We start from the raw sequence: 26,517 nt of genomic DNA, 5'->3' as shown, positions 1-26,517 counted from the left end.
CTTGTGTCTCAATCTGGCGGCCACAAAGGATTTTCCGGGAGGAACTTGCTGAATCTCGGCAGGAACTGCAGGAATCAAATGGTCAGGAGAAATAATATGCCTAGGTGTGGAGTCCAAACCAATTACGTCAGAGGACCTGGAGAGAGCATCAGCCCTGATGTTCTTGTCTGCTGAAGTGAATGAAGAAGTTGAACCTGGAAATGAACAGTGACCACCTTCCCTGGCGGGGGTTCAAACACTGAGCAGACTGAAGGTATAGAAGATTCTTATGGTTGGAATAGATGCTGACCGGATGAGAAGAACCTTCCAATAAATGTTGCCATTCCTCCAAAGCTAACTTGGTAGTGAGGTGTTCATGATCTCCAATGGAGTAATTCCTCTCAGCAGGAGAGAAGGTCTTGGAGAAGAACCCACAAGTAGCAGTCTTGCCCTTGGCATTTTTCTGAGTATGAACGGCACCCACTCCATAGATGAGGCATCAACCTCCAAAGCAAAGGGCCTCTCTGGATCAGGTCTTGTAAGCATGGGAGCAGAGGCAAACGCAGACTTTAAATGGAAGAAGGCCTCTTCAGCCTCTTGAGGCCAAGACTTAGAATTAGATGCTTTCTTAGTGAGAGACACAATTGGAGCAACCAAGGATGAAAAATGTGGGAACAATATAATAGTTTGCGAATCCCAGAAAGCGTTGAATAGCACGTAGGCCCGAAGGACGAGGCCAATCCAATACTGCAGACAATTTATCTGGATCCATCTGCAGGCCCTGGTGAGAGACAATGTAGCCATGAAATGGAAGACTAGATTTCTTGAACAGGCATTTCTCCAGTTTGACGTAGAGATGATTCTTCCTTAATCGCTGAAGAACCAGACGAACATGAGTACGATGCTCTTCTAAGTTGGAAGAGAAGATAAGGATGTCATCTAGGTATACGACAACACAGATGTAGAGAAGATCATGGAAGATATCATTTACAAACTCTTGAAAAACGTCTGGAGCATTGCAGAGACCAAATGGCATTACAAGATACTCAAAATGTCCTTCACGAGTATTGAATGCCGTTTTCCATTCATCTCCCTTGCGGATACGAATGAGGTTATACGCTCCACGTAAGTCCAATTTGGAGAAGACCTTGGCACCACGTAGATGGTCAAACATTCTGAGATAAGAGATAGAGGGTAACGGTTCTTGACCGTGATTTTGTTAAGTCCCCTGTAGTCAATGCATGGACGGAGTGAGACATCCTTCTTTCCAACAAAGAAGAGGACTAATGGATAAATCCCTTTTTGAGATTCTCCATGGCTTTGGTCTCAGGAACCGACAGAGGGTATATCCTTCGATGAGGAGGAGTGGTACCGGGCAGAAGATCAATAGGGCAATCGTAAGGACAATGTGAAGGCAGAGACTAAGCCTGTTTCTTGCAAAAAACATCATAGAAATCTTGGTAAGGTGGTGGCAGACCAGGTAAAGGAGGAGGACGAAAAACAATTTTAGACTGAACTGATTGGAGGCAAAGATTTTGACAGGATTGTCCCGAGCAAAAAATTTCTCCAGTTCTCCAATCCAGGTGCGGAGAATGGCATTGCAGCCAAAGAAGGCAAAGAAGAATCTCTGAAGTACAGTGTGGCAGTACATAGAATTCAATATTTTCTTTATGCAATACACCCACTTGCATGACAAGAGATTCAGTACGGAAGTGAATCATACAGTCCATATTTTATCCATTAACAAAGGAGATGAACAAGGGCTTGGTAAGCCGGGTGACAGGAAGATGATACTTGTGGACCAAAGAAGCATCAATAAAGTCACCTGCTGATCCAGAATCCAAAAATGCTGTAGCACTGGTAGAAGCGAAGACTTGTTCAGAAATAGTTAAGCGAGGAGAGGTGGTATTCACATTTAGGGACACCTCTCCTATGTGCCCAAGGTGCAAGTGTTTTCCCACATACTGTGGACAAACAGAACAGTCTGTGAGGAAGTGTTCTGGGCTAGCACAATATAAGCACAAATTCTCACTGTGTCATCGTGATCTCTCCTGTTGCGTAAGATGGGAATGATCCACTTGCATAGCCTCTTCGGCAAGAGGTGCAGGAAACTGTAGAGGTGGATGTTGAAACACAGGTGCCAGGCGAGAATATTTCCGTGTTCGGGCAGGTTCCCTCTCTAAGTGCAGTTCTTCCTGCCTTTCAGCAAAACGCACATCAATATGTGTGGCCAAGTGGATAAGTTCAGTCAAAGAAGATGGAGGATCACGTGCAGCAAGGGCATCTTTAATCCTGCTAAACAGTCCTTTTTTGAATGTGGCACTCAAGGCCTCATCATCCCATGCTAGTTCTGAAGCTAGAATGAAGAATTGAACCACTTAGTCACCAATGGAAGAATTCCCTTGACATATGTTCAGCAAAGCTGTCTCAGCAGAAGAGGCATGTGCGGGTTCCTCAAAGACACAGCAAAATTCTGCCAGAAAAGCCATCAAATTGGAAGCTACTGGATCCCTGCGGTCTCAAAGGGGTGTAGCCCAGGCCAGGGCTTTTCCGGACAGTAGACTAATGACAAAGGCCACCTTCACACGTTCCGTCGGAAACAGTTCAGACATGAGCTCCAAGTACATGGAGCACTGTGTAACGAAGCCTCTGCATGACTTGGAAGCCCAATCATACTTGGAAGGTAAAGGCAGATGTAGCTGGGGGCCAGAAGACACTGCAGGAGATGGTGGTGGGAGTGGGCCAGGTTGCGGTACCTACTACTGTTCCAAGGCAAAAAGCTGTTGCATCATAGCTGAAAGTTAAGAAAGTTGCTGCGCCTGTCGAGCCAACTGCTGTGACTGGTGTACCACAACAGAGGGAAGATACGCGACTTCAGGCAGGGATACCTCAGTGGGATCCATGGCCGGATCTTACTATAACACTCACGTTTCAGAAGACAGGAACTCTGGTGGATTTGGATCCGCTGGACCTGTGTGGCAGATGACTCGGACCGTATCAGGGAGCAGAGTCTAAGGTGCCGCTGGTTTTCACCAGAGCCCGCAGCAAAGCGGGATGGACTTGCTGCTGCAGGCGGCACCCAGGTCACTACCCCTGGCACAGATCGACCACACAGGCGGCTGAGGAGATGGGAGGCACAGGAGGGATAAGGCAGCTCATAATCAGGATAGCAGAAGGTCAAGGCAGGCCGCAAAATAGGGTAGTCAGGACGTAGCAGGAGGTCAGTAGGCAGATGGCAGAGGAGCAAGGTCAAGTCACAGAGCAAAGGATCAGATACACGGTAAGGCAACTCTCAGGAATGCTTTCTTTCCAGGCACAAGGCAACAAAGATCCGGCAGGGAAGTGAGGAGGGTGGAGGAATTTATCAATGAGCCACAGATGAATTACACTAATGGCCTTTTAAATCTTAAAGCTCCAGCGCGTGCGCCCTAGTGGACGAGCACACGCGCGCTGGAGCAGTGAGGCAGAGGCTGGGGCAGGAGAAGCACCAGGTGAGTGATGGCCTGGGGCTCCCATGCGCTCACGCCCAGCGTGTGCGGCCGGAGCGCATAATGTAACAGAACCAAGAGAGAGAATGTGGAGACTACAGCCCCTTTATATATCAGGGGGCTGGACTAAAGCCCATTGGTAGCTGGTTTCCTGTGGTTACCTGTGCCTCTGGAACTCTGGGTATACTGTATAATGTGATCACATAGCACATGACATATCATATGAGTTTAGGAAGGTCCTATACAGGGTAAATATCCTAACAACCTTCATATATTACTTACATTCACTGTACAATACATATAATATATGTACATACTTAATATACAAGACAATACCATATAATGACTTAGGGGGGACCCTGCAGGAGAGCAGACCATGTTCTGTACCAGGACACCACACAAATAACTAGCATCACTAGATCATGACAAATATTTTTTTTACATTTATACGTTTATCTTAACCCCTTAATGACCCATGATGTTTGCGATACGAGGCAGCTCTCAGCAGCTGAGGGATTAGCCAAAGCTAACAGTGGCATTTAAATGCCCTTACTGCGCATCATTAATGGTGCAGTGATACAGATTGACTCCCAAGCAAAATAAGTTGTTATGGCTGGCCAAGGCATTTGCTAGGCCTTTGTGGCTGTCAGAACTCTACTACTCCTGCCCTCCCCCCGCACTTTATATGTTTCCTTTAGGTATCTTGCTCTGTGTAGGTAGGACCAGCCTGTAGGTAGCTTGCCTTCTGTAGGTACTGTATATACCTGAATATAAGCCAAGCCCCCTAATTTTACCCCAAAAACCCAGGAAGTTATTGACTCGACTATAAGCCTAGGGTGGGAAATACATCATCCCCCCGTCATCATCCAGACCCCCGTCATCATCCAGACCCCCGTCATCACCCCCTCCCCCTTCATCATCACCGCCTGTCAATCCCTTCCTCAGTGGTCTTCAACCTGTGGACCTCCAGATGTTGCAAAACTACAACTCCCAGCATGCCCGGACAGCCATCGGCTGGGGATAAGATGTCAGATCGCCGTGGTCCCGCTGCTGGGGACCCCCGGGATCCCCGCTGCGGCACCGCGCTATCATTACAGCACAGAGCGAGTTCGCTCTGTGCGTAATGACGGGCGATACGGAGGACGGAGCAGCGTGACATGATGGTGCCGCCCCTCGTGACATTATGGCCCGTCCCCTTAATGCAAGTCTATGGCAGGGGGCGTGATGACCGCCACGCCCCCTCCCATAGACTTGTATTGAAAGGGGCGGGCCGTGATGTCAGGAGGGGCGGAGCCGTGACGTAATGATGCTCCGGCCCCTGTACTGCCCATCATTGCGTGCAAAGCGAACTCGCTCTGCGCAGTAATGATAGCGCGGTGCCGCAGCGGGGATCCCGGGGGTCCCCAGCAGCGGGACCATGGCGATCTGACATCTTATCCCCTATCCAAAGTAGGGGATAAGATGTCTAGGGGCGGATTACCCCTTTAAGCTAAAACTGACACTGAGCCTAAAGAGTCGTCAGGCATATTGGTGCCCAGTAATATAGCAAAAGAAGAAAAGCAAATGTCACTCACCCATTATAAGGTCCAATTATTGAAGCTCAGATTAAAACATATTCATTGGCAGAGTCTGTGTTCAGTAAGGAGGGGCACAATTGATCTTGTTCTGGTGTACACCCCCAGAAATTTTTTTGTGCAATTTATTTAAAGTGTTATGGCATTTGTTTTCACAGTGATGGCGGCCTAGCTTTATCTCCATGGACTAGTTATATTGGAGCTCAGTGTTGCAATGTGAGGATAGGTGGGAGCAGAGGAGATTATGAAAAGGCAGTACAGTGATCCCTCAATTTATAATGGCCTCAAGTTACAATATCTTCAGCAAGTAATGTTCTTTTCTGGACCATTGTAACTTGAAATACATTTTTTTTAAATAAAATAAACGATCTGATTGGTTGCTATGGGCAACTGGTCAACTATTCCTCTGCACAGGCTTTGAATGTTAGGGTCCCATCTGATATGAGGCCACCTATGCATGGTGGATGGGGGACACGTTTTGATCAAAAAGTGCACATTTTGTTGACCAAGTGTGCTGCTGCCATTTTCTTTTTTTATGTTTTGTACTTGCCACAGCAGCGTGCACCCATGTATTGGGTATAGGTGCTGGCTATATTTATGTTTTGTTTTGAGAAATCTATCCTTTATATTGATCCTCTATATCAGTGTTTCTCAGCGCGGTCCTCAAGTACCCCTAAGGCTAGGTTCACACTACGGAATTTCCGCCTGCAATTCCGCTTTGAAATTGCAGGCGGAAATTCCGCTTGCTAAAATATATAGTGTAGTGAATGGGTTTCCGTTCACAAATTCACACTTCGGAATTTGTGAAGCGGAATTTGTGAACGGAAAATCCGCTTGGAAATTTGCGCCTGAAGAATGGTGTTACTCTTTCTTCAGGTGGAAATCCGCGTGGAACACATTGCAGTCTATTGGAAATTTTCTGCCCGGAGATTCCGTAGTCTTAACCTAGCCTAACAGGTCATGTTTTCTGGATTTCCTTAGTCTTTCACAGGTGATATAACTGTGGTGATACCTGATTCACTGACCATAATTATATCACCTGTGAAAGACTAAGGAAATCCTGGAAACATGACCTGTTGGGGGGACTTGAGGACCGCGCTTGAGAAACACTGGCCTATATATGTCCTCTATTAATTATCTGATTCTGGCTTTTTATTCAATAATTGAGATAAAAAAAAAAACATAGACTGCAATGCATTTCCAAGCGGAATACACTGAAACAATTTACAGGTTCATTGTTTCTGTGGATGCTGACTTACAATGGCCTCAGGTTACAATATTTTCAACATACAATGGTCTTTTCTGGACCATTGTAACTTGACACCATACTCAACATACAATGCTACGTACAGTCAAGATCTGTGAAACGTGTCAATGACTGGAAGATCTGACTAATCAGAATGGGCATTTCATTGGTAAAAAAAAAAAACTGTATTACTGAAGTGCATGCACTGACTGGCTGTTCCCCCACAGTACACGGATTTTACTTTTTTAGGACATTGTGTGTACTGTACAGGATCGTGAAGAAGCTCCTGCCCTCTACATAGACAGTGATTTACAGCTTCCAGCAGATCTTTCTTACTTTAATATGAAAAGGCTTTATCTGTGTTATTTACTTATTATTCTTTAATCTTTACTTTTTCCTATTTTTGGATGACATTTTGGGGCTTCAGAATCAATTACCAGGTTTCCATAGAGTTATGGTCTCAACATACAATTGTTTCAACATACAATGGTCTTCCTGGAACCAACTAATATTGTAACTTGAGGGACCACTGTATCTGATACAGTTGTTAGAAAGTGTGCAGTAACCCCAAGTAGTACCAGAAGGGCCTTTTGATGGTGCAACTTCATGAAATGTGTACGAGATTACCATCTATCATAAAAAGCAAACAGTATTTGTAGTTATTGAAGGTTATGGGTCATTTTGGTTTATCAAAGGAGTAAGGAATTAGAAAAAATATGTATTTAGAAACAATCCCTCTATGCAGTGTCCAGAAAGCTGAGGTGTCTATTTAGCAGTTGTTTCCCTTTTATTGTTTATTTTTATGCTTAAATTGAGATTTACATTGATAAATAATGTATAAAGGTCAATGTTTCTTAATTTCTGCTTGTTGTATTTTTTAGTAAAGAATTACAGTAACCCCAAGTAATACCAGGAGGGCCTTGCTTGTGATGGTGCAATCTCATTGAATGCATATGAGATTACCAGGATGATAAGAAGGTTCTGTGGCATTTTTGTTTATTAAAGGGGTTAGGAATCAGAAAAAATATGTATTTAGAAACAATCCCTCTATGCAGTGTCCAGAAAGCTGAGGTGTGTATTTAGATGTTTTTTTCCCTTTTATTGTTTCTTTTTCATTCTTAAATTTATATTCACATTGATAATTAATTTATAAAGCTCAATATTTACTGATTTATTGTGAGACTCTTTTATTCTACTGTGCCCACTAGAGGGACCCTCAACACCAGATACAATCTGCTTGTATTTTTTTTTAGCAAAGTTTTTATTTATTGGATTGTCTAGTAAATTGTAGTTCTTTAGTTTACATATAATGTGAGTGAATAACCTTACTATTTAACATGACTATTTATCATATATAATAATGGTTTTGCATATAATCATAAAATCAGTAGAAACCTCTTGAGGACTTGGAGTTTTTCAGTTTTTGCACTTTCGTTTTTTCCTCTTTACCTTTAAAAAATAATAATTCTTTAAATTTTGCACCTAAAAATCCATATGATGGCTTATTTTTTGTGTCACCAATTCTACTTTCTAAAGACGTCAGTCATTTTACCCAAAAATCTACGATGAAACAGAAAAAAAAAATCATTGTACAACAAAATTGAATAAAAACGCCATTTTGTAAATTTTGGAGGCTTCCGTTTCTACGCAGTAAATTTTTTGGTTAAAATTACACCTTCTCTTTATTCTATAGGTCCATATGATTAAAATGATACCCTACTTATATAGGTTTGATTTTGTCGTACTTCTGGAAAAAATCATAACTACATGCACGAAAATTTATACGTTTAAAATTATCATCTTCTGACCCCTATTTTTCCGCGTACGGGGCAGTAATAGGGCTCATTTTTTGTGCTATGATTTGAAGTTTTTCGTGGTACCATGTTTGTATTAATCGGACTATTTGATCGCTTTTTATAAATTTTTTAATTATATAAAATGTGACAAAAAAACACTATTTTGTAATTTGCAATTTTTTTGCACGTACGCCATTGACAGTGCAGTTTAATTAACAATATATTTTTATAATTCTGACATTTCCACACGCGGTGATACCACATATGTTTATTTTTATTTACACTGTTTTTTTTATGGGAAAAGAGGGGTGATTCAAACTTTTTATTAGGGAGGGGGTTAAATGATCTTTATTAACTTTTTCTTTTTTTAACAGTGTTATAGCCCCCTCTAGTGGCTATAATACTGCTCTAACTGATCTTTTACATCAATCTTTGTTATCTCATAGGATAACATTGATTGATGATTCTGCCGCTTGACTGCTCATGCCTGGATCTCAGACACTGAGCAGTCATTCGGTGATCGGACACACAGGAGGTAGGTAAGGGCCCTCCTTGTGTCCTCCAGCTGTTCTGAACGCCGAGATCTTTCCGCGGCAGCCCTGAACATGCCTCTGAGCTAGCTTGGAGCAGTTTACTTTCACTTTAGACGCAGCAATCAACTTAGAACGCCTCGTCTAAAGGGTTAATAGCACGTGGCACAGTGATCAGTGCCGTGCGCTATTAGCCACGGGTCCCGACCGTTGTTAGAGGCCGAGTCCGACCCGCTATGACGCAGGGCCATGCCATGGCCCCGCGTTATAGAAAGGGAGCAGACTCAGGGCGTACAGGTAAGCCCTGCGTCCTTAAGGGTTTAAAGGGGTACTCCCCCCTAGACTTCTCCTATCCAAAGGATAGGGGATAAGATGTCTGATCGTGGGGGCACCCCGGACATCCAGTGCATGGAGCGAACTTCACTCCATGCCGGATGATTGGCAATACGGGGCGGAGGCTCGTGACGTCACGGCCATGCCCCCTCAATGCAAGTCTGTGGAAGGGGACGTGATGGCTGATAACATGGATGCATGTTGTGGAGTGCACTATATATAGCAAAGTGGTTTCCAGCATAAGCAAAAACAGGAGTGAGAATGAAGGCACTCTCCAAACTTTACTTAACATGTTCTTTATTAACCTTTCACCATTTTGGTACAGGGGTACATGCAGTTGCGTTCACAGATACGAGCGACAATTGTTTTTTTGTGTCCTGAGCTTTCTCTGGCTCACAGAGTATTACATCCTCCTCCTGCGTTTTATATTCTCACCCAGTCATATGACTTTGTAAACCTAGCGATATCTTACACCTGTTTCTAGCTAAGTTGGTGCGGCATCTAGTCTCAATGGCCATGATCCTCAGTATAGCCATATGTCACTGACGTTGGCCAGGGGGCAAAGAGGAACCCTCCTATGATCCCGAACTGTCAGTCACAGTGTCCCTGGTTAGACCTAGGAAACGCAGCAAAAATATCTCCCCGCTCCATCGGCAACTACAGTAGTACTTAGTAACAGAGTAACTAGACCTGATGCATTTTCATTTATATTTGTAATAAAGTACAATCCTTTATTTTGACATACTAACTACGGTGGAATTCTCCTAATGTTGGACAGTTTCCATTAATCCATTAACTTGAGCATAGAAGATACAGGAAGTAATACACATTAACCTGTTAAGGACCCATGACGTACATGTATGTATGATATCGATCAGCAGGCACCCTGCGCAAATGCCCAGGGGGTTCATCACACCGGCGATTTGCGTAATTCCGGGTCATACAGGACTATGGTGACCCGGAAAATAGGGGGGATCGGGGTTGTCCAAGACACCCATGATCCCCCTAGAAGGATAGGAGTGAGGTGGCAGGGGTGCCACCCCTCCTATCCCTGCTATTGGTCGTGAAGAAGCGACGACCAATAGCAGATCGAGGGCGGGGGGTTAACTTTCGGTTTCCCCATTCACAGGGAAACCGAGGAGTCCACTTACCCATCGGCGGAGGCAACGATCGGCGGCGGTGACCGGCGGCAGCAGAGGATGGCGATGCGACTCCCTGGATCCTACGGAAGCCGGTGAGTTGCCTAGCAACATCTGGAGGGCTACAGTTTGAGACCACTGTACAGTGGTCTCTAAACTGTAACCCTCCAGATGTTGCAAAACTACAACTCCCAGCATGCCCAGACAGCTGTTTGCTGTGTGGGCATGCTGGGATTTGTAGTTCTGCAACAGCTGGAGGGCTACAGTTTGGAGATCACTGTGCAGTGGTCTGTAAACTTTGGCCTTCTAGATCTTGCAAAACTACAACTCCTAGCATGTCCACACAGCAGTTTGCTGTCTGGGCATGCTGGGATTTGTAGTTTTGCAACATCTGGAGGGCCACAGTTTGGAGATCACTGTGCAGTGGTCTCTAAACTATAGCCCTCCAGATGTTGCAAAACTGCAAATTCCAGCATGCCCAAACAGCAAACAGCTGTCTCGGCATACTCTCAGTTGTAGTTGCGTACCTCCAGCTGTTGCATAACTACATCTCCCAGCGTGCCCTTCGGCGATCAGTACATGCTGGGAGTTGTAGTTTTGCAACAGCTGGAGACACACTGGTTGGAAAATACTGAGTTAGGTGACAGAACCTAACTGAATGTTTACAACTAGTGTGCCTCCAGCTGTTGCAAAAGTACAACTCCCAGCATGCACGGTCTGTCAGTACATGCTGGGAGTTGTAGTTTTGAAACAGCTGGAGGTTCCCCCCCCCCCATGTGAATGTACTGGGTACATTCACCCGAGCGAGTTTACAGTGAGTTTCCTGCTTCAAGTTTGAGCTGCTGCAAATTGTTTGTCGCAGCGCAAACTCCTAGAGGGAAATGCACCGTAAACCCCCACCAGTGCGAATGTACCCTAAAAAACACTACACTAACACAAAATAAAGGGTAAAACACTACATATACACCCCTTACACTGTTCCCCCCAATAAAAATGAAAAACGTATCGTACGGCAGTGTTTCCAAAATGGAGCCTCCAGCTGTTGCAAAACAACAACTCCCAGCATTTCCGGACAGCCACTGACTGTCCTGGCATTCTGGGAGTTTAGCAACAACTGGAGGCACCCTGTTTGGGAATCACTGGCGTAGAATACCCCTATGTCCACCCCTATGAAATCCCTAATGTAGTCCTCAAATGTGCATGGCGCTCTGTCACTTCGGAGCCCTGTCGTATTTCAAGGAAACAGTTTAGGGCCGTGGGGTGTTATGGGGTGTTTCCGTACTCAGGAGAAATTGTACTACAAATTTTGGGGGGCTTTTTCTCTCTTTACCCCTTATGAAAAGGAAAAGTTGGGGGCTACACCAGCCTAAATTGGTGATTTGCACAGGGGTGGCTGATTTTACAGGGGTTCTGACATAAACGCACATGTGACCCCATTTTGGAAACTACACCCCTCACGGAATGTAACAAGGGGTATAGTGAGCCTTAACACCCAACAGGTGTTTAAATTTTTTTTTCACTAAAATGCTTGTGTTATCCTAAATTTTTCATTTTCACAAGAGAAAATAGTAAAAATGCCCCCCCAACATTTGTAACCCCATATGTGGATGTAAAGTGCTTTGATGGCGCACTACAATGCTCAGAAGAGATGGAGCGCCATTGGGCTTTTGAAGAGAAAATTTGTCCAGAATTGAAGGCTATGTGAGTTTACAAAGCCCCCATAGTGCCAGAATAATGGACACACCTCACAGAATTTACTAAGGGGTACAGTGAGCATTTACGCCCCACAGGTGTCTGACAGATTTTTGGAACAGTGGTATGTGAAAAGGAAAAATGTATTTTTCATTTGCACAGCCCGCTGTTCAAAAGATCTGTCAGACGCCAGTGGGGTGTAAATACTCACTGCACCCCTTATTAAATTCTGTGAGAGGTGTAGTTTCCAAAACGGGGTCACATGTGGGGGGTCCACTGTTCTGGCACCACGGGGGGCTTTGTAAACGCACATGGCCCCTGACTTCTATTCCAAACAAATTCACTCTCCAAAAGCTCAATGGCACTCCTTCTCTTCTGAACATTGTAGTTTGACAGCAGAACACTTGACATCCACACATGGGGTATTTCCATACTCAGAAGAAATGGGTTTACAAATTGTGGGGTCATTTTCTCCTATTATCCCTTGAAAAATAGAAAATTTGGGGAAAAACTAGCATTCTAGTGAATTTTTTTTTATTTTTTTTCATTTACACATCCAACTTTAACAAAAAGTTGTGAAACACCTGTTTGGTGTTAAGGCTCAATGTACCCCTTGTTACGTTACTTGAGGGGTGTAGTTTCCAAAATAGTATGCCAGGTTTTTTTTTTTTTTTGCTGTGCTGGCACCATAGGGGCTTACCAAATGTGACATGCCCACCAAAAACCATTTCAGCAAAATTTGCTTTCCAAAAGCCAAATGTGACTCCTCTTCTGAGCATTGTAGTTCGCCTGCAGAGCATTTTACGTCCTAACATGGGGTATTTCTATACTCAGTAGAGATGGGGTTACAAATTTGGGGGGGGGGGGGGGGCATTTTCTCCTATTACCTTTTGTAAAAATGGCAAATTTGGGAAAAAAACTGCAGTTTAGTGAAATTTTTTTTTTCATTTACACATTTGACCTTAACAAAAAGTTGTCAAACACCTGTGGGGTGTAAAGGCTCACTGGACCCCTTGTTACGTGCCTTGAGGGGTGTAGTTTCCAAAATGGTATGCCATGTGGGGGGTTTTCTGCTGTTCTGGCATCATAGGAGCTTCCTAAATGCAACATGCCCCCCAAAAACCGTTTCAGCAAGATTCACTTTCCAAAATCCCATTGTTGCTTCGTCCCTTCTGATCCCTTTACTGCGCCCGCCGAACACTTGACATACACATATGAGGTATTTCCTTATTCGAGAGAAACTGGGTTACACATTTTGTGCGATTTTTTTCTCCTATTACCCCTTGCAAAAATTCAAAAACTGGGTCTACAAGAACATGCGAGTATAAAACATGAAGATTTTGAATTTTCTCCTTCACTTTGCTGCTATTCCTGTGAAACACCTAAAGGGTTAACACACTTACCTAATGTCATTTTGAATACTTTGAGGGGTGCAGTTTTTATAATGGGGTCATTTGTGGAGTATTTCTAATAAGAAGGCCCTTCAAATCCACTTCAAACTGAACTGGTCCTTGAAAAATTCCGAATTTGAAAATTTTGTGAAAAATTGGAAAATTGCTGCTGAACTTTGAAGCCCTCTGATGTCTTCCAAAAGTAAAAACTTGTCAACTTTATGATGCCAACATAAAGTAGACATATTGTATATGTGAATCAATATATAATTTATTTGGTATGTCTATTTTCCTTATAAGCAGAGAGCTTAAAATTTAGGAAAATGCTACATTTTACATTTTTTCATCAAATTTGGGAATTTTTCACCAAGAAAGGATGCAAGTATCGATGAAAATTTACCACTACCATAAAGTAGAAAATGTCACGAAAAAACTTTCTCAGAATCATAATGAAAGGTAAAAGCTTCCCTGAGTTATTAATGCTTAAAGTGACAGTGGTCAGATGTGCAAAAAATGGCCGGGTCCTACACTGAAAATTGTCTGGGTCCTTAAGGGGTTAACTAGTTAGGTTCTATAAGTAACAGCCTCTCACCAACAAATGTAACTAACTTTACAAGCTTTACAAATTTCACCTTATAACGTGTAAAACCATACTGCAAAAAAATGCTCATGTCATTCTTGTCGTTTAACCTTAGGCTGCCCATGGCTTCAGTTTTCATGATTCACCTGGCCTCCCTTTGTAACAGGAGCTTTTGGCGATCTCCCACTCTGTAGGGTATTCCTTCTACTTCCAATACTGAAAATTTCAATACATTGATTAGCTCCAGGGTTAACAAAGAAATTAAAATGCATTGGGTCTAGTTATTATGTTACTAAGGATGCTTGAAGCTGCCAATGTGGAGCGGGGAGGAGTTTTGCTGCGTCTTCTTGCTGTAACCAGGGACACTGTGCCTGACAGTTTGGGAGCAATCCATTGAGAACAATCCATGACACAGGCAGGTCTCAGCTTTGAAAAGGGGGCAGTACATGCTATAAATTCTGCAGGGTACCCAAACGTTTGCAGATGCCATTTTTATGTTATCTGTTATTTTGAAAGTGTAAATTATGGAAATAAAATCTAACTTTTGTTGACATATTATAAGAATGTCTAATCTGTAATTTGATGCCTTTTGGACATTTTTCCATCTTTCCTTGGCTTCTTTATGCACATTAATACAATTTTTACCTGGGATGCCCAAACTTTTGATCCCCACTGTAACTCCTGCCCAGTAAGTAAAGGGTTGAGGATGGATGCTCTGCATGCCTCCTTAACACTTTGGGAACACTATCCAGCGATCTCTATATATCACTGGACAGTGGGGGGCATTTACAAAGTGTGGTGTGAATTCTTAACTGTTTTAGAGCACAAAAGTTGCCAAATTTATCAAACGGCGCACAGACTTTGATACATTTTGCAGATGCAACTTCTAAAAAATGTTTGTGCAGACATGTTGCATATACTGCGGATACCCTACTAAATACTAAAAACATGTGTATAGAGTTTTTTGTTGTCTAAACAAAAAGTCTGACATCTGTATTCATTCATTTAGATTTATAAACAAATCTATGATAATTAGAAAAAAAATACTATTTTTGTGTCTCAAAGCACACATCTGTGGATCAGGAAGCTTTAAAAGTTTTACAGAAGATGCAGTGCATTCAACCAGACAAAGAGGAAGTGTGGTATGTGAAGAAGCACTATATCAGCTTTATATTTTGTGCGTTGAAGCCTAAATATCTGTGGGTGTGCCTAACTCACAAGTGCAAAATTTCATAAAGGAAGGAGAAGTTGCCTCACAAATGTCTGCTAGCTGTTAGCACTCTCATAGATTTTTACTGAGTACTTTACATACGTATACAGACACTGAACGTATAGGCAGCATAAGATGGCTTTGGGATCAACGTACCAACACAAACTGGCTGAAAAGCTCATGATACTAAATGACAGAGGCAAGGGAGTATTGATCCGTATCTATAACATCAAAAAGGTAAGAATTTACCATCTAATTTACCATGGCTGCAAAAGTTTGTTTTACATTTTTCTGGAAAATACCGAACATAATCTTTGCTGTTTTGGTGGCTTCTTGAAATTATTTGAGGTTTAGTGGGCCATTAAGAAACACGAAATTTATATATTAAAACAGTTCATAATAGCTAATGTTTTACCCTATGAAAGTATCCTAATCTAGAACACAGAAAAAAGACAGCCAAACCTTGAATCTGCAATTTGTCTATCTGTAATTATTCCTTTAACTTCAGACCTTTGCTACCCACTAAAGTTCAATGTAGTCAAGTTTACACATTATAAGCAGAAACACTCCTAGTACTGTACATGTGATTAATAACTATGATAAAATATAGTACTAAATACTAATAAATAGCCTCATACCCATCCCATGCATGTGTAACCCCTTAATGACTCAGCCCATTTTGGCCTTAAGGACTCGGACAATTTTATTTTTACATTTTCGTTTTTTCCTCCTCACCTTCAAAAAATCATAACTCTTTTATATTTTCATCCACAGGTTAGTATGAAGGCTTGTTTTTTGCAAAACCAATTGTCCGTTGTATTGCCGTCACTCACTTTACCATAAAATGTATGGCGCAACCCAAAAAATACTATTTGTGTGGGAAAATTAAAAAGAAAAGGTTTCGTTTTCGCGTCGTACAATTGACGGTAAAAATTACATGTGTTCTTTATTTTTTGAGTCAATACGATTAAAATGATATCATGATTGCATACTTTTCTATTACTATTGCGCTTAAAATAAATTGCAAACTTTTTAACCAAATTAGTACTTTTAAAATCTGAAGACCTATAACTTTTTCATTTTTCCGTATAAGTGACAGTAGGAGGGCTCATTTTTTTTGCGCTGTGATCTGTACTTTTTATTGATATCATATTTGCATATATATAATACTGTTAATAAATTTTTTATAAATTTTTTTTTATATAATGTTATTAAAAAGCAGCAATTTTGGACTTTTTTCTTACGTTCTCACCGTTCACCGTACGGTATCATTAACATTATATTTTAATAGTTCAGATATTTACGCACGCGGTGATACCAAATGTTTATTACATTTTACACTTTTTGGGGGTGAAATGGGGAAAATGGGACAATTTACGTTTTTATTGGGGGAGGGGATTTTTTTATTTTTTTTAACTTTTTAACTTTTTTTTTTTACACTTTAATAGTCCCCATAGGGGACTATTTATAGAAATCATTCGTGGATGTGGATGTCCGCCATTGACAGCGGGTCCCTGGCTGCTATCAGCTGCAGGGACCTGCCGCGCATGACCCGAGCATCGCTTCGATGCTCGCGGTTATGTATAGGATGTAAATGTACATCCTGGTGCTTTAAGTACCACCTCACCAGGACCTACATTTACATCCTGCGTCATAAATACCCTTCACTGTATTTACAGCTACCGCTTCTATAGGAAGGCTAGTCCATGCATCCACTATTCTCTCAGTAAAGTAATTCTTCCTGATATTACTACATAAGCCATTGCCCCTGTTATGTAAAACTATGTCCTCTAGTGGTAGGTTTCCTTCTTTTAAATATCCTCTCTTCCTTTACTATGTTGATTTCCTTTATGAATTTAAAAGTTTCTATCATATCACAAGTTTAGTAGCTGTTCTCTCTCCAAAGTATCTATATTCTTCTGGAGATACAGTCTTCACTACTGCCTACATGACTCCAAGTGAGGTCTCACCAGTGCTCCGTACAGCAGCATGAGCACTTTCCTCTACTGCTAATACCTCTCCCTATACATCCAAGCATTCTGCTAGCATTTCCTGCTGCTCTAAATCACTTTCCTCAGATACTGAGATCAGGACATTAAATTATAATTTATCTCATTTAATCTAAATCCTTTTTCATTTGGTGTATCCCTTCAGAAATTTCAACCCTGTTACAAATCTTTGTGTCATCAGCAAAAAGACATACCTTGAAAAACTCAAGGCTTTTATTTGCAACTTACAGGACACAGAACTTAACTCCAGTGGAAAACAATTTTTCAAATCAACTGGTGCCAGAAAGTTAAACATATTTGTAAATTCCTTCTATTTAAAAATCTTAATCCTTCCAGTACTTATCAGCGTCTGTATACTACAGAGACAATTGTGTCGTTCTTTCCAGTCTGAAAACAGTGCTCTCTGCTGACACCTCTGTCCATGTCAGGAACTGTGTAGAGTAGAAGCAAATCCCCAGAGAAAGCCATTCCTTCTCTGGGCAAGCAGTTCCTGACATAGACTGAGGTGTCAGTAGAGAGCACTGTTTTCAGACAGAAAAGAACTACACACATTTTTCTGTAGTTTATCAGTAGCATACAGCAGCTGATAAGTACTGGAAGGGTTAGAAGTAATTTACAAATTTGTATAACTTTCTGGCACCAGTTGAACATTTTTTCCCCACTGGAGTTCCCCTTTAAATGGTTGCAACAGATTTGTTTAACACAAACTTTGCAAACACAATTTATAAAGTTGCTGACCCTTTAACTCATGCCCACTCTTCTAGTCTAACAATTATGTATTCATACTAATTCAGCTAGGCCACATCACTTTTTAGTGTCAATTCACTGCTCCAAGGTAGAAACCCCTTTTGATTTCTGCATATAAGCTGGAAGGATCTTCTTCCGTAAAACACCAGCACTAGTGACCAGACACAGTCTGTGCTTGCCCTCTCCTGAAATCCTTTTACACAGCAGAGGTATACTGGGCACCAAAAGGAGTAGAAGAGTGTAATAGTAGTAAGGGCCCTGCTTACAATACTGTATATAAGAGGTCAAACAAGAGGTAAAAAGTGCTTGTTTTGTCCAATGGTCTAGCCATCTTTTATAAAAACAGAGTAGAATACATAAATATGAATGAGCCAGTTAATAGCCAGTATCTGTGTATGCTTACATATTAGTAGAAAGCATCACCAGCATCACTCGCACTAAATTGCTGGTGCAGGATAATGGTGCAGGTGATTTCACTCATCTTCACTTTTTTATTTTCTGTACCCCTGTTCCAGAGGTATGGAAAAAACCCTAAACACAGAGGCCATAGGTGCTGGTAACTCTTTCTTGCATGCATGCGAGGTGGCGCTCTGGGCAGGTAGTCAGTGAGAGCTCCCAGTATGTACAGCCATCATGCTTAGGGGAAGGAGGCATACTAATAATGAGGGCATTACCAAGGAAGCAGGGCGGTGACTGGACAGTGCACATTGGGGCTTAGGGATGCCTTCATTGTATGAAACAACTAACTTACCTATATACATTTTCATCCATCCATATCTGGAATGAGGTACAGAAAATAAAAAAGATTAAGACGAGTCTAAAAAGCGTCGCCAGCAGTTTAGTGTGGGTGACGCTGGTGACAGATTCACTTTCCGTGCATTTATGCCATGTTGGGTTATTGCTGGATGAAGGGAATAAGGTTCTGGGAAATAATGTAGCGGGGAACAAATAGAAGGAAGCTAGATTAGGGAGAATAAATGCTTAACAGTTAGATTATAGAATGTGGTCGTCTTGTCTAAAAAAAGATACGTTTTTAGGGCAATTGTAGATACTAGGAATTAGCCTGGTTTCCCGGGAAAGCATATTCCAGGGCATTAGTGCCATTTGGGAGAAGTCTTGGAGGTGAGAGTGGTAGGTTTTAACCTGTTGGGGACGAAGGGCGTATCAGCAGGCACCCCGTGCAAATGCCCAGGGGGGTCATTAGACCCCCCCATGTCGGCGATCGGCGCAAATCGCAAGTGAATTCACACTTGCGATTTGCGCCGATTTCGGGTCATTACGGGTCTATGGTGACCCGGTGACCCGGAATTGAAGGGGGATCGCGAGTGTCTAAGACACCCAGAATCCCCCTAAAGCGATAGGAGTGAGGTGGCACGGGTGCCACCCCTCCTATCTCTGCTATTGGTGGTCTAGACGCGACCACCAATAGCAGATCTGGGGCGGGGGGGTTTACTTTCGTTTTCCCCGTCCTGCCCTCCCCCAATAGGCGGGGCAGAACGTGGAAAACGAAGAGGAGCGGCGCCGGAGTCCACTTACCCCTCCGGAGGCTGCGGAGCAACGGCGATCGGCGGGCGGCGACGGAGATCTGTGGCGGCATGCGGCAGAAGAGGACGGCTCCCTGGATGCGACGGAAGCCGGTGAGTAGTTGTCTAGCAACATCTAGAGGGCTACAGTCTGAGACCACTATAGTGGTCTCTAGACTGTAGCCCTCCAGATGTTGCAAAACTACAACTCCCAGCATGCCCAGACAGCTGTTTGCTGTGTGGGCATGCTGGAATTTGTAGTATTGCAACAGCTGGAGGTCTACAGTTTAGAGACCACTGCACAGTGATCTCTATACTGCCCTCTAGATCTTGCAAAACTACAACTCCTAGCATGCCCACACAGCTGTTTTCTGTGGCATGCTGGGAGTTGTAGTTTTGCAACATCTGGAGGTCCACAGTTTGGAGATCACTGTTCAGTGGTCTCTAAATTGTAGCACTCCAGCTGTTGCAAAACTACAAATTCCAACATGCTCACAAAGAAAACAGCTGTCTCGGCATGCTGGGAGTTGTAGTTGCGTACCTCCAGCTGTTGCATAACTACATCTCCCAGCATGCCCTTGTGTGATCAGTACATGCTGGAAATTGTAGTTTTGCAACAGCTGGAGGCACACTGGTTGGAAAATACTGAGTTAGGTAACAGAACCTAACTGAAGGTTTTCCAACCAGTGTGCCTCCAGCAGTTGCAAAACTACAACTCCCAGCATGTACTGACAGACCGTGCATGCTGGGAGTTGTAGTTTTGCAACAGCTGGAGGCACACTGGTTGGAAAATACTGAGTTAGGTAACAGAACCTAACTGAAGGTTTTCCCACCAGTGTGCCTCCAGCTGTTGCAAAACTACAACTCCCAGCATGCACTGACAGACCGTGCATGCTGGGAGTTGTAGTTTTGCCACAGCTGGAGGCACACTGGTTGGAAAATACTGAGTAAGGTAACAGAACCTAACTGAAGGTTTTCCAACCAGTGTGCCTACAGCTGTTGCAAAACTACAACTCCCAGCATGCACGGTCTGTCAGTACATGCTGCTGGGAGTTGTAGTTTTGAAACAGCTGGAGGTTTGGAGCCCTGTCGTATTTCAAGGAAACAGTTTAGGGACACATATGGGGTATCGCCGTCCTCGGGAGAAATTGCACTACAAATTTTGGGGGGCTTGTTCTCCTTTTACCCCTTATGAAAAGGAAAAGTTGGGGTCTACACCAGCCTGTTAGTGTAAAAAAAAATGTTTTTTACACTAACATGCTGGTGTTGCCCTTTACTTTTTATTTTCACAAGAGGTAAAAGGAAAAAAAGACCCCCCAAAATGTGTAACGCAATTTCTCCTGAGTACGGAAATATCCCACATGTGGCCGTAAAATGTTCTGTGGGCGCACAACAAGGCTCAGGAGTGAGAGCGCACCATGTACATTTGAGGCCTAAATTGGTGATTTGCACAGGGGTGGCTGATTTTACAGCAGTTCTGACATAAACCCAAAAAAATTAATACCCACATGTGATCCCATTTTGGAAACTACACCCCTCACGCAATGTAATAAAGGGTACAGTGAGCATTTATGCCCCACAAGTGTCTGACAGATTTTTGGAACAGTGGTACGTGAAAATGAAAAATTTAATTTTTTTGTTTGCACATCCCACTGTTCCAAAGATCTGTCAAACGCCAGTAGGGTGTAAATTCTCACTGTACCCCTAATTACATTCTGTGAGGGGTGTAGTTTCCAAAATGGGGTCACATGTGGGGGGTCCACTGTTCTGGCACCACGGGGGGCTTTGTAAATGCACATGGCCCCCAACTTCCATTCCAAACAAATTATCTCTCTAAAAGCTCAATGGCGCTCCTTCTCTTCTGAGCATTGTAGTTTGCTCGCAGAGCCCTTGACGTCCAAACATGGGGTATTTCCATACTCAGAAGAAATGGGGTTACAAATTTTGGGGGGCATTTTCTCCTATTACCCTTTGTAAAAAAAAGTAAAATTTGGGGAAAAAGCAGCATTTTAGTGGAAATTTTTTTTTTCATTTACACATCCGACTTTAACAAAAAGTTGTCAAACACCTGTGGGGTGTTAAGGCTCACCATACCCCTTGTTACGTTCCTTGAGGGGTGTCGTTTCCATAATAGTGTGCGATGTGGGGGGTTTTGCTGTCCTGGCCCCATAGGGGCTTCCTAAATGGGACATGCCCCCCAAAAACCATTTCAGAAAAACTCACTCTCCAAAATCCCATTGTTGCTCCTTCGCTTCTGAGCCCTCTAGTGCACCCGCCGAACACTTGACATACACATATGAGGTGTTTTCTTACTCAAGAGAAATTGGGTTACAAATTTTGAGAGGATTTTTTTCCTTTTACCCCTTGTAAAAATTCAAAAACTGGGTCTACAAGAACATGCGAGTGTAAAAAATGAAGATTTTGAATTTTCTCCTTCACTTTGCTGCTATTCCTGTTAAACACCTAAAGGGTTAACACACACAGTTTTTATAATGGGGTCATTTATGGGGTATTTCTAACCAGAAGACCCTTCAAATCCACTTCAAACCTGAACTGGTCCCTGAAAAATTCCGATTTTGAAAATTTTGCCAAAAATTCGAAAATTGCTGCTGAACTTTGAAGCCCTCTGATGTTTTCCAAAAGTAAAAACTCATCAATTTTATGATGCAAACATAAAGTAGACATATTGTATATGTGAATCAATATATAATTTATTTGGAATATCCATATTCCTTATAAGCAGAGAGCTTCAAAGTTAGAAAAATGCTAAATTTTCTAAGAAAGGTTGCAAGTATCGACAAAAATTTACCACTAACATAAAGTAGAATATGTCATGAAAAAACAATCTCGGAATCAAATTTATAAGTAAAAGCATCCCAGAGTTATTAATGCTTAAAGTGACAGTGGTCAGATTTGCAAAAAATGCTCCCGTCCTTAAGGTCATAATGGACTCCGTCCCCAAGGGGTTAATCATGGAGGATGTTAGACTTAGATTATTGTCACAGCAGAGAGCATAGGTATGGTAGTAAACAGAGAAGAGGGAAGAGGTATTGGGCAGTAAAGCACTGTGAGAGCATTTTGTATGTTAATTTGATCTGCTATAAATGTTCTTTGATACATACATTTCTGCATTCCCCAACAGAAAGCCCCATTGTACCACCCTGCTGTGTTTGTTGCAATAATTCATGTGTGACAGTGATAGAAAATCTCACTTCCTGTCATTTGAGAACTAAACTTATTTAGAAGGAAGTTACACACCCTGTTTAGAGCAGATACTGTTCTTATGTACTTCTCTGGTTTCAACACAACGCAATTGTACCACAAAAATGATGATTCAGTATTGTAGGCCTGAATGGAAACTCAAGGAAAGAGATATGAGTTTATTAATAGGTGTAACTTAATGGGTTTTTCTTGCACTTTTTTCTATTGATGTCTATTAATATCTAATCTGTTGGGGGCCGACACTAGACATCCCCACTGCTTTCCTGTTTGCCAGAGTTGTGTTGTATACACAGAGAACAAAGACAGAAGCAGATATCTCTATACATTGTGTGGTTGCCAAGCTGGATTACTGCAGCTCAGCTCCCATTCACTTCAATAGGAGCTGAGCAGCGGTAATCCAGCACAGCCACACAATGTATGGCACTTTCGTCTTTCTGCTTCCGGTTATATTTCCACCAAACAGCTGATCAGCAGGGGTGCTGGTGTTTTGAGTCTGCACTGAACATATATGAATGGCCTATTCTAAGGCTATCAATTAAAATGTTTCAAAAACCCCTTTAAAGCTTCTGCCCTGGGTTCAAGTTCAAGTCTGTAACAGAGTTTCCCCATCTATTATGCGCTAGTTATTATATTACTATAATGTTTATTTTCATAAATACTACTATAGTAGTGTACTACACTGGAACTGCTCCACCAACGGTAATAGCACTTACTTATGTAACCAATGTTCTTGGTATCACAAATGCTTATACATAATGCTATGCTATAAATGCTGCGTAAAGTACCTAAATATATTACTACACTATGTATAATATGGTGTACCACTTATACAATTGACCACTGTGTGTATACAATACTACAAGTCCTATTAAGGGTACGTTCATATGTACGCAGATTTGATGCGCAGGATTTGATGCACAGGATTTTCTGCTGCAGATTTCAATGTAAACTAAATGACTGAGCACAGCTTCTAATCTGCAGTTACAAATCATGTGCATCAAATCTGCTCAGGATCCTGTATGTGTGAGCATACCCTAAAGAAGTACTCCGGGATACAAAAACATATCCCCTATCCTAATGTATACTGTACGTCAGTATGTATATGTATGTATATATATTATATATATTTATATACACACACACACACATACACACACACACAACTATGGTTTAGGCAGCTACACAAAAAAGGCAAAACTACACTTTTTGAGCAAAAATACATCTTCAGGGGGTGCCGGAAGTTAAATCTATAGACAATACTACATCTTGTTAATTGAATCTTCATTCATAATGATTAGAGCCCATAAGAAAATTTCCATTAATGGGATATGGCTTCTATTACTAGTACTATTATGTACAGTTTTTATGTGGAGCATTTGGTAAATCCAGAATATTGAAATTGTTCTGCATACCTGTCACTAAGTCCTCAAAATGTCAGACAGATAAGCAATGAATGCAGAGTAACATGGCTGTGCCATAGATGCACGTGGGCACTTCTTATATGCCACTACTTGACAGTTTAATGACAGTTGAAGCCCCTGGGTGTTTACACTTATCACTCAGATATGTGACAGATAACATTGATGCTTTTGAGAGCAAATGGAGCAGATGGGTACCCGGTAGTGGAATGGCGGCTTGACGGGGGATTTAGTGGGACCCCTTACTGTGTTCTAGGGGGTTAGGACCTGCGAGGAATCATGTGTGTGTGTGTGTGGGGGGGGGGGGGGGGGTTGGAGTAAAGGGGTCAGAAGTTTAAGGGGAGGAGTCCAGGCGGAGTATTTAAGAGCCATATGGGAGGACACCATTCTTGCAGGAGAAGTGTTAGGTGAAGGTACCACCCACCCACCTTTGTGTTTTGTAAGTGGTGAGGGGGGCGATGTTGCGGTTTTTTGGCAGGTGAAAGGTTCCTCGGAGGTAGTAATTTTTCAGGGTAATCGGAGTATGGTGAGGTAATGAAGGAGCGGTGTGGCCAGCTGTTTATTAGGCTACAGCTGAAATGGGCTTCCTGGTAGTGGTTTGAGGCCTGGTTTAGTCCTCCAGGGACCCTTCTTGTCATGTGATATATGTCCATGTAAATCTGTTTATAGTATTAATAATGTTATTTAAACATGTATTACAGTGTTGTGTTAAAAAAAAAATGGTCCGAGCTGCCCATTCTCCACTATAACATGTGTCTTTGTTGTTTGTGGGAATAAGGGGATGTGGGAGTTATGGTAAGGGGGTTATAGGGGGAACTTATCTTAAGTCCCTCCAGTCAAGTATCTATGTAAAGACCATAATTTTTTTTCATTTATCAAGTGGGCATTGAGTAATAATCTTCATGTAACATTAAAGTGTCATTTGAAAAACGTTTGACATTTCATAGAGGCATGTCAAAAATCTTAAATGGTTGGGGGGTCTGCGTGTTCAGACCCCACATTGACCGCTAGAACGAATTAGGAGAAGTACTTGGCTTGCTGCAGGAGACCAGCTCCATAGACTTGCTATAGAATCTGTCTCCTGCAGCCAGGGAGAGAAGCACTCAGCCTTGTGCTTCTACCTGCTCATTGGGGTCTCAGCACCCAGACAATGACCAATTAAAATTTTTGGCATGTCATTTTAAAAATAAAATGTGTTAATAATATATCCACCTGGATACTGGGCTGCATGTAATTGTGAAATCATAGACATGACATGTTGAACCCCTTGCGTAAAATTACTGAGGAGCTTTGTGCCTGTATAAAAAGTCATCTAGAGATGTTTATTACTCAGACAATAGCAAATGGCACCACAATGCAATCCAGGTGAGAGAGTCATTGTAGAAAAAAGGGAAAATTACATTAATGCAAGTAAAGTATTCCCTTTTACAGTGGTTCCTCAAGTTCTAATATTAATTGGTTTCAGGATGACCATTGTATGTTAAAACAATGGTATGTGGAGACCATAACTCTATGGAAACCTGATAATTGTTTCTGAAACACCACAAAATTTCATAAAAAAATAGGTAAAAATGAGGATTAAAGAAAAAAAACAGATAACTAACACAGATAAAACAATTCCTTAAATATAAAAGTAAGGAGGAGCTGCTGGAAATTGTACAGTAAATCACTGTCTACTGTCCATGTAGAGGACGGGAGCTTCTTCAGGGTCCTGTAAAGTACGCACAATGTCCCAAAAAAGTAAAATTGTGCCAACCCCATCAGGTGTCCAAATGAGCAGCTAACCCTGGCACAGGTAAAGAGTAGTACAGAACATGTAGTACCACCCTGTACTGTAGGGGGTGCTACCAGACAGCCAGTCAGTGCATGCATTTCAGTAATATAGATGTTTTACCAGTGAAATGCCTATTCTGATTGGTCAGATTTTTAAGCCATTGACACGATTTGCAGATCTGGACTGTCTGTAGCATTGTATGTTATGTTTGGGTTCTAGTTACAATGGTCCAAAAAGACTCTTGTATGTTGAAAATATTGTATGTTGAGGCTTTGTAAGTTAAGGGACCACTCTATCTTATGTACACTGTATTAAGATCATCCCTTATGATTAGTTCGGGGGGTGTTTGGCTATTCCCTTGTCTATCTTATTTGGCGGCACAGATTCAGCAAGGGGTTTAGCTACTCTGGGTCCAGTAGGCAAATTGGTCTTACATAGGGTGGGGGGGATGCTCTATATTTATATTTTGGAACTTGTAGGCTAGACAAGGCCCCCTGACACACCTCCTACACTAACTTTGGTTAAAAGGTCTGGCAGCAGTTTAAATCGTTGATGCACTATGAGGGCTTTACTGCATTTACAACCCCCACCTGTCAAAACTTCAGGGTCTTGAAGGAGAGGCATACTGGAGGTCAATAGGAGTTAACCATCTGTCTCAACTTTTTCAGGGTATGAATTAAGGGGGTTATATGAATCAATTACACCTGTGTGTTGGCGTAAAAAGGCGGAAATATTTTTTTGTGACTTTTTGTCTTTTTAGGCCAGCTGCGTTACTTTTTACAAAGTAGATAGGGCTTACCATAAAGGAGGCATGGCCTCCAGCTCCCACCAAACCTACAACCTACACCAGACAACTAAGGCTGTGC

At 42.2% G+C, this 26,517-nt stretch overlaps 2 protein-coding genes across 5 annotated transcripts in view; one reads left to right on the top strand and one right to left on the bottom strand.

The window, feature by feature from the left end:
• The window catches only part of LOC130358872 (protein D7-like), an 80,616-nt gene extending 56,590 nt beyond the window's left edge, over nt 1–24,026 (bottom strand). For 2 of the 4 annotated variants that reach the window (XM_056562779.1, XM_056562782.1), the window contains exon 1: nt 23,872–24,026. The gene's annotated coding sequence lies outside the window, so the exon portion shown is untranslated. Of the gene's footprint in view, nt 1–7,682; nt 7,737–22,495; nt 22,586–23,871 lie in introns of all 4 variants that reach the window. The other 2 variants (XM_056562780.1, XM_056562781.1) reach the window with 2 other exon arrangements.
• Nucleotides 15,002–26,517, top strand: part of NCKAP1L (NCK associated protein 1 like) — a 290,353-nt gene continuing 278,837 nt past the window's right edge. Inside the window, exon 1 of the mRNA XM_056562778.1 lies at nt 15,002–15,195. Coding sequence (XP_056418753.1) covers nt 15,094–15,195 — 102 coding nt within the window. The 5' untranslated portion in view covers nt 15,002–15,093. The remainder of the gene's footprint in view (nt 15,196–26,517) is intronic.

Source organism: Hyla sarda, chromosome 2 (genome assembly GCF_029499605.1).
Source record: "Hyla sarda isolate aHylSar1 chromosome 2, aHylSar1.hap1, whole genome shotgun sequence".
Lineage (NCBI taxonomy): Eukaryota > Metazoa > Chordata > Amphibia > Anura > Hylidae > Hyla > Hyla sarda.
Note: the sequence above shows the minus strand (reverse complement) of the source record. Positions and strands in the feature narration are given on the sequence as shown.